Here is a 13,624-nt window from a genome sequence, read left to right as displayed (position 1 = left end):
AGTCTTTTGAAGTTGTTGTTTAAGAATGTTAAATATGTTGGCTCTTGAAAGAATGATGACTAGGGGACATGTTATTTGATAATCTGAAAAATCATAAAAATGATTCTTGAAGCAAGAAAAAGCAGCAAAGAGCAAACCTTGCAGAAAAAAAAAAGGCAAAAAAATTAATAGAAAGAAAAGCAAGCAGAAAAAGCCAAAAGCTCTTAAAACCAAGAGGCAAGAGCAAAAAGCCAATAACCCTTAAAACCAAAAGGCAAGGGCAATAAAAAGGATCCCAAGGCTTTGAGCATCAGTGGATAGGAGGGCCTAAAAGGAATAAAATCCTGGTCTAAGCAGCTAAACCAAGCTGTCCCTAACCATGTGCTTGTGGCGTAAAGGTGTCAAGTGAAAATTTGAGACTGAGCGGTTAAAGTCAAGGTCCAAAGCAAAAAAAGAGTGTGCTTAAGAACCCTGGACACCTCTAATTGGGGACTTTAGCAAAGCTGAGTCACAATTTGAAAAGGTTCACCCAATTATGTGTCTATGGCATTTATGTATCCGGTGGTAATATCGGAAAACAAAGTGCTTAGGGCCACGGCCAAGACTCATAAAGAAGCTGTGTTCAAAGAATCATCATACTGAACTAGGAGAGTCAATAACTCTATTCGAAATCTGGAGTCCCTATAGATGCCAATCATTCTGAACTTCAATGGATAAAGTGAGATGCCAAAACTATTCAAGAGGCAAAAAGCTATAAGTCCCGCTCATCTGATTGGAGCTATGTTTCATTGATAGTTTGGAATTTATAGTATATTATCTTCTTTTTATCCTATTTGATTTTCCGTTGCTTGGGGACAAGCAACAATTTAAGTTTGGTGTTGTGATGAGCGGATAATTTATACGCTTTTTGACATTGTTTTTAGTATGTTTTTAGTAGGATCTAGTTACTTTTAGGGATGTTTTCATTAGTTTTTATGTTAAATTCACATTTCTGGACTTTACTATGAGTTTGTGTGTTTTTCTGTGATTTCAGGTATTTTCTGGCTGAAATTAAGGGACTTGAGCAAAAATCAGATTCAGAGGTTGAAGAAGGACTGCTGATGCTGTTGGATTCTGACCTCCCTGCACTCAAAGTGGATTTTCTGGAGCTACAGAACTCGAAATGGTGCGCTTCCAATTGCGTTGGAAAGTAGACATCCAGGGCTTTCCAGCAATATATAATAGTTCTTTACGTTGGCCAAGAATAGACGACGTAAACCGGCGTTCAACGCCAGCTTTCTACCCAAATCTGGCGTCCAGCGCCAGAAAAGGAGCCAAAACCAGAGTTGAACGCCCAAACTGGCACAAAAGCTGGCGTTCAACTCCAAGAAGGACCTCTACACGTACAACACTCAAGCCCAGCCCAAGCACACACCAAGTAGGCCCCGGAAGTGGATTTATACATCAATTACTTACTTCTGTAAACCCTAGTAGCTAGTTTATTATAAATAGGACCTTTTACTATTGTATTAGGTATCTTTTGAACCATCTTTGATCAGTTGTATGCTATCTTAGATCACGTTTGAGGGCTAGCCTCTCGGCCATGCCTGGACTCTCACTTATGTATTTTCAACGGTAGAGTTTCTACACTCCATAGATTAAGGTGTGGAGCTTTGCTGTTCCTCAAAGATTAATGCAAAGTACTACTGTTTTCTATTCAATTCATCTTATTTCGCTTCTAAGATATCCATTCACACCCAAGAACTTGATGAAGGTGATGATTATGTGTGACGCTCATCACCATTCTCTCCTATGAACACGTGCCTGACAAACACTTCCGTTTTACATGAAATAAGCTAGAATGAATATCTCTTAGATCTCTTAATCGGAATCTTCGTGGTGTAAGCTAGAATGATGGCGGCATTCAAGAGAATCCGGAAGGTCTAAACCTTGTCAATTAAAGTGTAATCACGAATACGCGTACCAAGTTGCTCACGTTGCCAGGGATTGTTCGAGCCTGGATATCACAATTTCATGCACCAAGGTACAAAATGTTGAAAGTAAAAGTTTCCTTCCTTTCTAAATCAAACTAACTTCTATTTATACACTTCCTTCTATTGATCATTAAGCCTTGATTTTAGGCCTTGGCCTTGATGTAATTGGATTGATGATAGCCTCAGTTGATTGCTCTTGGACTTAAGAAGAAATCCGTTTGCAATTTGGACTTTAGAGCATTTACGTTTGAGTTAAAGTTTGAGGCCAACTTTAACTCAAACGTTTGGGTGTTAAAAATTATGCAGAATGGTGCTCTTTCTGTCACTCACGTTTGAGTTCACGTTTGAGGTTAAACGTGAGCTCAAACGTGCTCCCTCCAAGGCCATTTTGCAGCCAACGTTTGACCTCAAGTTTGAGGCAAACGTTGGCACAAACGTTAACCCCCCTGATTGTGTAATTGTACCAACGTTTTACCTCAAGTTTGAGGAAAACGTTGGCGCAAACGTTGAGTACCCCCTGGTGTATTTGTGAGCCATCGTTTGACCTCAAGTTTGAGGCAAACGTTGGCGCGAAATTTGGCTTCTCCAGGGTATATTTTTGAACCAATGTTTGACCTCAAGTTTGAGGCAAACGTTGGTGCAAACTTTGGCATCTCCTGGGTTCTTCTTAAGCCAACGTTTGACCTCAAGTTTGAGGTAAATGTTGGCACAAACTTGAGCTCTTTCCAGGGTGGTTTTGCTACCTTCTGCCATCCCCTTTCTTCAACCTTTATCCAAGCCTTTTGGTTACCTGTCATCAATCAACAAACGCATCAAAGCTATGCTAAAATCATGAGACTTCTTCTCATCCTTGACATATAAGCAATTATAGCACAAAATCTCATGAAAATGCATCAATTTACTCATGGTTGATTGAATCCAAATATACATGAATTTCTACCCAAATGGCTTACTTATAACTCAAGAAAATGCATAAAACTTATTAAAAACAAAGGAAAAAGACTAGTAAAACTAGGCTAAGATGCCTTGGCATCAAAACACCAAACTTAAATCTTGCTTGTCCCCAAGCAAGCATCAAACATAAGAGAGAATGACATGAAACAGAGAAGTGTGCATATCCTTATTGAGCATATAGTTGAATTTAGTCCATAGGGTTTGTATGCAGACAATGGTGGTTCATTTATTGCTTGTTGTTACATAAGAGATATTTTCTCAAAGGTTTACTAAGTTTGCTGTTATAAGGCTTTACTTTGACTTGTTCCCTTGCTAACTTTTCCTTCTTTGTTTTGCTCAGAGAGCTTATTATTCTTTGAAGGCTTGGTGGCAAATATTGCAGCAGCCTTTGGCATAATTTTTGCTCAACATTCCTTCACCACAGACACATGGCTCACCCTTTTCTTCCTAGGATCATTGATGCTCAACATCTCTTTGGATAACTAAGTGTTTTGTAGCAAGGTTGCTCTTTATTGTAGACTTTCAGTTGGCAATCCCAAATCAGTTGATCTAAGTGGCTATGTTTTGAAATACTCCTCAGAACTTACTTGTCCAAGCATATCCTAATACAAAAACACCATAGGCATGTGTCCTAGGGTCCAAGCTATTAGTGCCTAGCCTTATTGTTTATTTTCTTTGCCACTCTTGGCTTTTTCTCTTTCTTTTTCTTTCTGTTTTATTTTATTCCCAAGGGATTTTTAATGATACAAGCATTTATAGCGGCAAACTAGTTTCACCTCCAAAGAACATATCATTATGCAGCATTTATTTCATGAGCCATGCATTAAATCAACAAATACCACCACTAACGTTCATTTTAACTTATGTAACATTGGATATTTACTTCCTAATTCAAACATTTCTCTTTTATTCAAGCATATGGGAAACAAAACAAAATTCAAGGTAATGAAGGATGACACTTATTATGCAGATCAACATTCTTGACAAACAATTTCACTTGCAACCAAAAGAACACTTCAGCATGTCATATAAGAATTCCCAAAATTAAAACATCTCTCAACAACAAGGATCAAGTGTAAATACAACCTGTTGGGTTGCAGCTTTTCATTCTTCCTTCTGTTGTGTCTCTTTTGGGTCCTACTGTAGATTGTTTCCAAATGTTGGCCATTTTCCTGTATGAGTCTCAAAAGTTGCTTGCTTCTCAAGCCCTTAAGGCAGCTAGTTAGTATGCAAAACTTATTTATGGGCTTTTGAACTTACTTTGGTGTGTGAACACCAAACTTAGTCCCTTGCCACTGCTTTTCTGATGTAACAAGTTAACTAATATGTGAAATCCTTTTGTCTTTGCTAAAGGTAATAAAAACTAGAAAAACTAAAAAGTAAAAAATTGGTTAATTGGTTTATCTGATTGCTCGGAGCTAGCAGCCATGTATGCAGAAGGTGAGAATGTGCTTTTAAACGAGATTTTGGTGGAACACCAAACTTAGAATTCTTCATTCTCCCTTAATTTATTTTGGTGTGCAACACCAAACTTAGCTCCTTGCAATATAGATAAGTCTAATTAACCCTTTTATTGAAATAGCTATGAAAAGTAAACTACCTCAGGTTGGGTTGCCTCCCAACAAGCGCTTCTTTATTGTCACTAGCTTGACATTGGCCACCATTAGGGTGGTTGACGACTATAGTGTCTCAGCTTGTCCCCCCTCACTGTGAGCTTTCTTTTTGTTCCTTGATGCTCAATTTCAGCATGCTCAAGTGAGAGTATTTTGCAAACTATGTAGTAGTCTTTGGCTTGTTGGCTTGTTCCTGATTATTGATAAATCAACTGTACTCCATCACCCTTGGAGAACCCCTCAGTTGGGATCTTCTTGTTCTTCCACCCCTTCTGAGTCTTTTTCTTGCTTTTCTTTCTTCTTTTTGTTGATCATTCTTTTTTGACAGAGGACTTTGTTTTGGGATTTTCCTTCTTAGTGGTCAACACTTCAATTTTTTCTTGAGTTCCTTCATCACTATGCATCATCTCATTCTCTTTTCTTCTTGCTGTGTTGTCTGTTTCTTGCATTGGAAGGTGATTACTGGTTGTCTTGTTGATTCCTTCCTTCCATTGCAAGTCTTCCTTGTCAGTTTCCATACAATTCTTCTTTTCATCAATGAGCTGTGTTTTTGGAAATACATTCAGAGTGATGCTTTCATCATGCATTCGGAGGGTTAGCTCTCCTTGCTCTACATCTATAATGGCCCTAGCTGTGGCCAAGAATGGTCTTCCAAGTATGATGGAATCACCTTCATCCTCATCTGAGTCTAAGACCACAAAGTCTGCAGAGAATATGAATTTGTCCACCTTAACTAGAAGGTTTTCAATCACACCCCTGGGACATATCACTGACTTATCCACCAGTTTCAGAGATATTTGTATTGGCTTTACTTCCTCTATACAAAGCTTTTTCACCAAAGAAGAGGGTATTAGGTTGATACTTGCCCCTAAATCACACATTGCCTTCTTGATGATCAATCTTCCAATGGTACAGGGCAGAAAGAAACTTCCAGGGTCTTCAAGTTTGGGTGGAAGTCCTTTTTGAATTAATGTCCTGCATTCTTCAGTGAGCATTATAGTTTCGTCCTGATGCCAACTCCTCTTCTTGTTAATAAGCTCTTTCAGAAATTTGGCATATAGAGGCATCTGCTCTAGTGCCTCAGCCAAGGAAATATTTATCTCCAACTTCTTGAAAGTCTCAAGGAACTTATGAAAGTGTTGATCCTTTGCTTCTTTGTTGAACCTTTGGGGATATGGAAGTGGAGGTGTAAATCTTTTCTCTGCTTGCTGCTGTCCTTGGGTTTGTTCCTCCTTTTCTCCCCTGGAATTATGTGGCTGGTTGTCCTTCTCTTTGAGCTTCTCTGGGACATTTTTGCTTGTTGTCATGTCCTTGTTGCTAGCTTCCTCTGTCTTTGTTGGCTCTTTGTTGTTGTCCATAGCTTTCTTGGTTGCTTCTTTGTTGTCCACCAATATTTTTTCACTATTTAGCTGTATACCTTTGCACTCCTCTTTTGGATTAGGAATGGTGTCGCTTGGTAGTGAGCTTGATGGTCTCTCAATAGCAATTTGCTTGGAAAGCTGTCCAATCTGCCTCTCCATATTCTTCATGGAAGCTTCCTGGTTCTTTGTTGTCATCTCTTGGTGCTTCATCATTTTCTCCATTAAGAGCTCCAAATTGGTGATCCTCTGAGAGACTTGTGAGATTGGTTGGTTGTGGGGTGTTGAGGTTTGATGGTAAGTATTTTGGTTGGTGGCTTGGTTATTGGATGGATGATGGTTAGAGTTGGGGAAAGTGTTTTGTGGTTTTTTGTATGTATTTTGGTTGTTATTCTGCTGGTTGCTGTGCTTTGAGTTTTTCCAACTGTTTTGGGTTGAATTTCTTTGCCATGGCTGTTGAGTCTGAGTGTGATTGTCTCCCCATTTGAGGTTGGGTTGGTTCTTCCAGGATGGGTTATAAGTGTCACCATAAACCTCATTGTGTCCAGAGCCTTGATTATGCATGTAATTCACTTGTTCTTGCTGTTGCTCTTCACAAGTTTTTTCTCCTTGCCCCCATGTGGTTGATGGCTGACTTGTATTTACTGCTGCAACTTGGAGGCTATCAATCCTCTTGGCCATTTGCTCAAATTGTTGCTGAATCTACTGCTGCATCATTTTGTTTTGAGCTAGGATTGAGTCCACTCCTTCCAACTCCATCACTCCTTTCCTCTGTGATGGTTGGCGTTGCCTTTGGTGAGCAAAGAAATATTGGTTATTAGCCACCATATCAATGAGATTTTGGGCCTCCTCTGCAGTTTTCATGAGTTGCAAAGAGCCTCCAGCTGAATGATCCAGGGCCTCCTGAGACTTCAATGTCAAGCCTTCATAAAAATTCTACAATATGTCCCATTCATTGAACATTTCAGGCGGGCACTTCCTGATTAGAGCCTTGTATCTCTCCCATGCCTCATAGACGGGTTCAGTATCCATCTGTATGAATGTTTGTACTTCAGTCTTCAATCTAATAATTCTCTAAGGCGGGTAAAATTTGGCAAGGAACTTGCTCACTAGATCTTCCCAATTATTGATGCTATCTCTTGGGAATGACTCCAACCATTGAGTAGCTTTGTCTCTGAGGGAAAATGGAAATAACAACAGCTTGTAAATGTCAGGATGTACACCATTGGTTTTGACGGTATCACAAATCCTCAGAAAGGTGGATAAGTGTTGGTTTAGGTCTTCAAGTGGTCCTCCTCCATAGGAGCAGTTGTTTTGAACCAAGGTGATAAGCTGTGGCTTCAGTTCAAAGTTGTTTGCATTAGCATTTGGGGTAAGAATGCTACTCCCACAATGTGTAGGATTTGCAAATGTGTAGGAAGCCAAAACTCTTCTCTGTGGTGGATTGTTGTTGTTATTAGCTGCTCCTCCTGGTGGATTTGTTGGGTTTGTTGAGTGTTCCTCCATATCTTGGAACTCTTCTTCTGAATCTTCTTCTCCAACAATGCCTTTCCCTCTTTCTGCTTTTCTTAATCTCCTGAGGGTTCTTTCGTCTTGTTCACAAAAAGTGGGTATAGCTCCCCTTGTTCCTGACATACAACTAAAACAAAGAAAATTACACAAAACCAGAAAAACAGTAACACTTCAATCCATTGCTAGAGTAAAGTTTTGGTTAGCTTAAGCAAAAATTCAAACAGTTAGTAGGTTAGTCAAAAATAAAGAAAAATTGATTAATCTAAATCACCACCTCACTTAATCATTGTCAACCTAATCAATCCCCGGCAACGGTGCCAAAAACTTGGTGTGTGGATGATGAGCGGATAATTTATACGCTTTTTGGCATTGTTTTTAGTATGTTTTTAGTAGGATCTAGTTACTTTTCGGGATGTTTTCATTAGTTTTTATGTTAAATTTACATTTCTGGACTTTACTATGAGTTTGTGTATTTTTCTGTGATTTCAGGTATTTTCTGGCTGAAATTGAGGGACTTGAGCAAAAATCAGATTCAGAGGTAGAAGAAGGACTGCTGATGCTGTTGGATTCTGACCTCCCTGCACTCAAAGTGGATTTTCGGGAGCTACAGAACTCAAATTGGTGCGGTTCTAATTGCGTTGGAAAGTAGACATCCAGGGCTTTCCAGCAATATATAATAGTCCATACTTTGGCCGAGTTTAGACGACGTAAAAGGGCGTTGAATGCCAGTTCTACGCTGCTGTCTAGAGTTAAACGCCAGAAACACGTCACAAACCAGAGTTGAACGCCAGAAATACGTTACAACCTGGCGTTCAACTCCAGAAAGAGCCTCTGCACGTGTAACATTCAAGCTCAGCCCAAGCACAGACCAAGTGGGCCCCGGAAGTGGATTTATGCATCAATTACTTACTTCAGTAAACCCTAGTAGCTAGTTTAGTATATATAGGACCTTTTACTATTGTATTTTCATCTTTTGATCATTTTTAGATCTCTAGACCTCCATGGGAGGCTGGCCACTCGGCCATGCTTACCCTCTATTCACTTATGTATTTTTCAACGGTAGAGTTTCTGCACTCCATAGATTAAGGTGTGGAGCTCTGCTGTTCCTCAAAGATTAATGCAAAGTACTACTGTTTTTCTATTCAACTCAACTTATTCCGCTTCTAAGATATTCATTCGCACTTCAACATGAATGTGATGAACGTGACAATCATCATCATTCCCTATGAACGCGTGCCTGACAACCACTTCCGTTCTACCTTCGATTGAATGATTATCTCTTGGATCTCTTAATCAGAATCTTCGTGGAATAAGCTAGATGGATGGCGGCATTCATGAGAATCTGGAAAGTCTAAACCTTGTTTGTGGTATTCCGAGTAGGACTCTGGGATTGAATGACTGTGACGAACTTCAAACTCGCGAGTGCTGGGCGTAGTGACAGACGCAAAAGGAGGGTGAATCCTATTCCAGTATGATCGAGAACCTCAGATGATTAGCCGTGCTGTGACAGAGCATTTGGACCATTTTCACAAGAGGATGGGATGCAGCCATTGACAACGGTGATGCCTCCAGACAATTAGCCATGCAGTGACAGCGCATCGGACCATTTTCCAGAGAGGATCAAAAGTAGCCATTGCCAATGGTGATGTCCTTACATAAAGCCAGCCATAAAAAGGAGTAAGACTGATTGGATGAAGACAGCAGGAAAGCAGAGGTTCAGAGGAACGAAAGCATCTCTATGCGTTTATCTGAAATTCTCACCACTGATTTATATAAGTATTTCTATCCTTATTTTATTATTTATTTTCGAAAACTCCATGACTATTTTATATCCGCCTGACAGAGATTTACAAGATGACCATAGCTTGCTTCATACCGACAATCTCCGTGGAATCGACCCTTACTCACGTAAGGTTTATTACTTGGACGACCCAGTGCACTTGCTGGTTAGTTGTATCGAAGTTGTGAATGAAAAACAATTTATTAAGACGTGCGTACAAAGTTTTTGGCGCCGTTGCCTGAGATCACAATTTCGTGCATCAAGTTTTTGGCGCCGTTGTCGGGGATTGTTCGAGTTTGGACAACTGACGGTTCATCTTGTTGCTCAGATTAGGTAATTTTCTTTTTGTTTTATTTTCAAAAAATTTTTCAAAAATCTTTCAAAAATTTTCCCTTTGTTTTCGAAAAAATTTTCCAAAAAAATAAAATATCTTTTTCTTCAGAATTTTTAAGAATGAATTCTAGAGTTTCATGAAAAATGTTGGAGCCTGGCTGGCTGTAAAGCCATGTTTAATTCCTCTAGATAGAGGCTTCCAACCATCAGCATAGAGGCAAGTTAATTGGAATGTCAGATGTGGCATGTCTGAGTTACATACTAAAGCTTGGTTGGCTATTAAGCCATGCCTAACCCTCAGATTGGAGCTTTAGAATAAGAGTGCAAGATTCCTGGAATTCATATTAAAAATTTTGGAATCCTTATTTTTCTTTTTCAAATAATTTTCGAAAAATCCAAAAAAATTTTAGAAAATCATAAAAATAAAAAATATTTCATTTTTCTTGTTTGAGTCTTGAGTCAATTTTTAAGTTTGGTGTCAATTGAATGTTTTAAAGTTTGCATAAAATTTTCGAAAAATTCATGCATTCATAGTGTTCTTCACGATCTTCAAGTTGTTCTTGGTAAGTCTTCTTGTTTGATCTTGATGTTTTCTTGTTTTGTGTTATATGGTGTTTTTCATATGCATTCTTGAATTCTTAGTGCCTAAGCATTAAAGATTTCTAAGTATGGTGTCTTGCATGTTTTCTTTGCATCAAAAATTTTTCAAAAATATGTTCTTGATGTTCATCATGACATTCATAGTGTTCTTGGTGTTCATCTTGACATTCATAGCATTCTTGCATACATTCATTGTTTTGATCCAAAATTTTCATGCATTGCATCACTTTCATGTTTTTATCTTTCATCATAAAAAAATTCAAAAATCAAAAAAATATCTTTCCTTTTTTCACTCAGAAATTTTGAAAATTAGATTTGACTTTATCAAAAATTTTTAAAATCTAGTTGTTTTTATGAGTCAAATCAAATTTTAAATTTAAAAGTTTTATCTTTTTCAAAATCTTTTCAAAAATCAAATCTTTCTCATTTTTCTTATTTATTTTCGAAAATTATAAAAATCTTTTTCAAAAATTCTTTTTTTATTTTATCTCATAATTTTCGAAAATATTATCAACAATTAATGTTTTGATTCAAAAATTTCAAGTTTGTTACTTGCTTGTTAAGAAAGATTCAAACTTTAAGTTCTAGAATCATATCTTGTGATTTCTTGTGAATCAAGTCATTAATTGTGATTTTAAAAATCAAATCTTTTTCAAAACTAATTTCAATCATATCTTTTCAAAAATATCTATTTATCTTATCTTTTTCAAAATTATATCTTTTTCAAAAAAAAATTTTTGATTTTAAAATATCCTCTCTAACCTCCTATCCTCTTATCTTTTCAAAATTGATTTTCAAAATTTGTTTCAACTAACTAACTAACTTTTTGTTTGTTTCTTATCTTTTTCAAAACTACCTAACTAACTCCCTCTCCCTCTAATTTTCGAAAATATCTTCCCTCTTTTTCAAAATTTCTTTTTAATTAACTAATTATTTTAATTTTTTATTTTAATTTTAAAAATTTTCGAAAAAAAATACTAACATCCCTGATCTATCTAAGGCCACTGTGAGTTTCATGAATGAAACAAGGTCTTCCATTAGAAATTTGGAAGCACAAGTGGGCCAGCTGAGTAAAAGGATCACTGAAATCCCTCCTAGTACTCTCCCAAGTAATATAGAAGAAAATCCAAAAGGAGAGTGCAAGGCCATTGACATAACCACCATGGCCAAACCTGTAAGGGAGGTTGAGGACGTGAATCCCAATGAGGAAGACCTCCTGGGACGTCCAGTGATCAATAAGGAGCTTCCCTCTGAGGAACCAAAGGAATCTGAGACTCATCTAGAGACCATAGAGATTCTATTGAACCTCCTTATGCCATTCATGAGCTTTGATGAGTATTCTTCTTCTGAAGAGAATGAGAATGTTACTGAAGAGCAAGTTGCCAAGTACCTTGGTGCAATCATGAAGCTGAATGCTAACTTGTTTGGTAATGAGACTTGGGGAGATGAACCTCCCCTGTTCACCAATGAACTAAATGCATTGGATCAATCGAGAATGCCTCAGAAGAAACAGGATCCTGGAAAGTTCCTAATACCTTGTACCATAGGCACCATGACCTTTGAGAAGGCTCTATGTGACCTTGGGTTAGGGATAAACCTCATGCCCCTCTCTGTAATAGAGAAACTGGAAATCTATGGGGTGCAAGCTGCCAGAATCTCATTAGAGATGGCAGACAATTCCAGAAAACAGGCTTATAGACAAGTAGAAGACGTACTAGTAAAGGTTGAAGGCCTTTACATCCCTACTGATTTCATAGTCCTAGATACTGGGAAGAATGATGATGAATCCATCATCCTTGGAAGACCCTTCCTAGCCACAGCAAGAGTAGTGATTGATGTTAACAGAGGTGAACTATTCCTTCAATTGAATGAGGACTTCCTTGTGTTTAAAACTCAAGGTCATCCTTCTGTAAACATGGAAAAGAGGCACAACAAGCTTCTCTCAAAACAGAGTCAACCAGAGCCCCCACAGTCAAACTCTAAGTTTGGTGTTGGGAGGCCATAACCAAACTCTAAGTTTGGTGTTGAACTCCCATATCCAAACTCTAAGTTTGGTGTTGGGGAGTCTCAACAATGCTCTGAACATTTGTGAGGCTCCATGAGAGCCCACTGTCAAGCTATTGACATTAAAGAAGCGCTTGTTGGGAGGCAACCCAATTTTTATTTAATTATATTTTTATTAGTTATATGTCTTTATAGGTTCATGATCATGTGGAGTCACAAAAACAACTGAAAAAATTGAAGAAAAATAAAAAACAGCAGAAGAAAAATCACACCCTGGAGGAAGACCTTACTGGCGTTTAAACGCCAGTAAGAAGCATCTGGCTGGCGTTCAACGCCAGAACAGAGCATGGTTCTGGCGCTGAACGCCCAAAATGGGCAGCATCTGGGCGTTTGAACGCCAGAATGGCACCCTGGAGAAGAGCTGGTGCTGAACGCCCAGAACAAGCATGGTTCTGGCGTTCAACGCCAGAAATGGGCAACAAATGGGTGCTCAACGCCCAGAACAAGCACCAATCTGGCGCTGAACGCCCAGAGTTGTGTGTAAGAGCATTTTGCATGCCCAATTTGGTGCAAGGTTGTAAATCCTTGAACACCTCAGGATCTGTGGACCCCACAGGATCACCTCAGGATCTGTGGACCCCACAGGATCACCTCAGGATCTGTGGATCCCACAGGATCCCCACCTACCTCCACTCACTTCTTCTCACCCCTCTTTCACACAATCCCATAAACACTCTTCCCCAAAACTCTTCACCAATCACCTCAATCTCTCTTCTCTATCACCACTTCACCATTCACATCCATCCACTCTTCCCCATAAACCTACCTCATAAACCCCACCTACCTTCAAAATTCAAAATCAAATTCCCACCCAAAACCCACCCTTATGGCCGAACCTTACCCCCCTCCCTTCCCTATATAAAGCCCTCCATTCTTCTTCAAATTCACACAACACAACCCTCTCTTCCCCTTCTTGTCCGAAACAACTCTCTCTCTCCCTCTTCTCCATTTCTTCTTCTTCATCTATTCTTTCTTCTCTTGCTCGAGGGCGAGCAATATTCTAAGTTTGGTATGGTAAAAGCATAAGCTTTTTGTTTTTCCATTACCATTGATGGCACCCAAGACCGGAGAATTAAGCCGGTTCAACTAAGAAGACTGGACCTCAAGCCTATAACTAGAGGATGGTTAGAGTTCGTCCAATGCTCCATCATCCCCACTAGCAACCGATCTGAAGTTACTGTGGATCGGGCCATCATAATCCATAGCATCATGATTGGAGAGGAAGTAGAAGTTCATGAAGTCATCTCCCTTGAACTCTACAAAATAGCCGAAAAGCCCTCTCCTGGGGCAAGGCTAGCTTTTCATCATCTTATTTGCCATCTATGTTACTCAGCTGGAGCTTCCATAGAAGGAGACATTCCCATTGAGGAAGAGAAGCCTATCACTAAGAAAAGGATGGAGCACGCAAGAGAGCCCATTCATGGATCCCAAGAGACGCATGAAGCTCATCACCATGAG

General features: G+C 38.9%; 1 protein-coding gene across 1 annotated transcript; it reads right to left on the bottom strand.

The window, feature by feature from the left end:
- Positions 4,831-5,586, bottom strand: LOC107609188. The gene has a single exon (XM_016311057.1). The coding sequence runs from the start codon at positions 5,584-5,586 to the stop codon at positions 4,831-4,833; it is 756 nt and encodes a 251-aa protein (XP_016166543.1).

This window comes from Arachis ipaensis, chromosome B01 (assembly GCF_000816755.2).
Source record: "Arachis ipaensis cultivar K30076 chromosome B01, Araip1.1, whole genome shotgun sequence".
NCBI classification, from domain to species: Eukaryota; Viridiplantae; Streptophyta; class Magnoliopsida; order Fabales; family Fabaceae; genus Arachis; species Arachis ipaensis.
This window is presented reverse-complemented; position numbering and strand designations above follow the sequence as displayed.

Excerpts from the sequence above, each read along its gene's own strand:
- LOC107609188 (XM_016311057.1), bottom strand. The coding sequence starts at position 5,586 with ATGCCTCTATATGCCAAATTTCTGAAAGAGCTTATTAACAAGAAGAGG.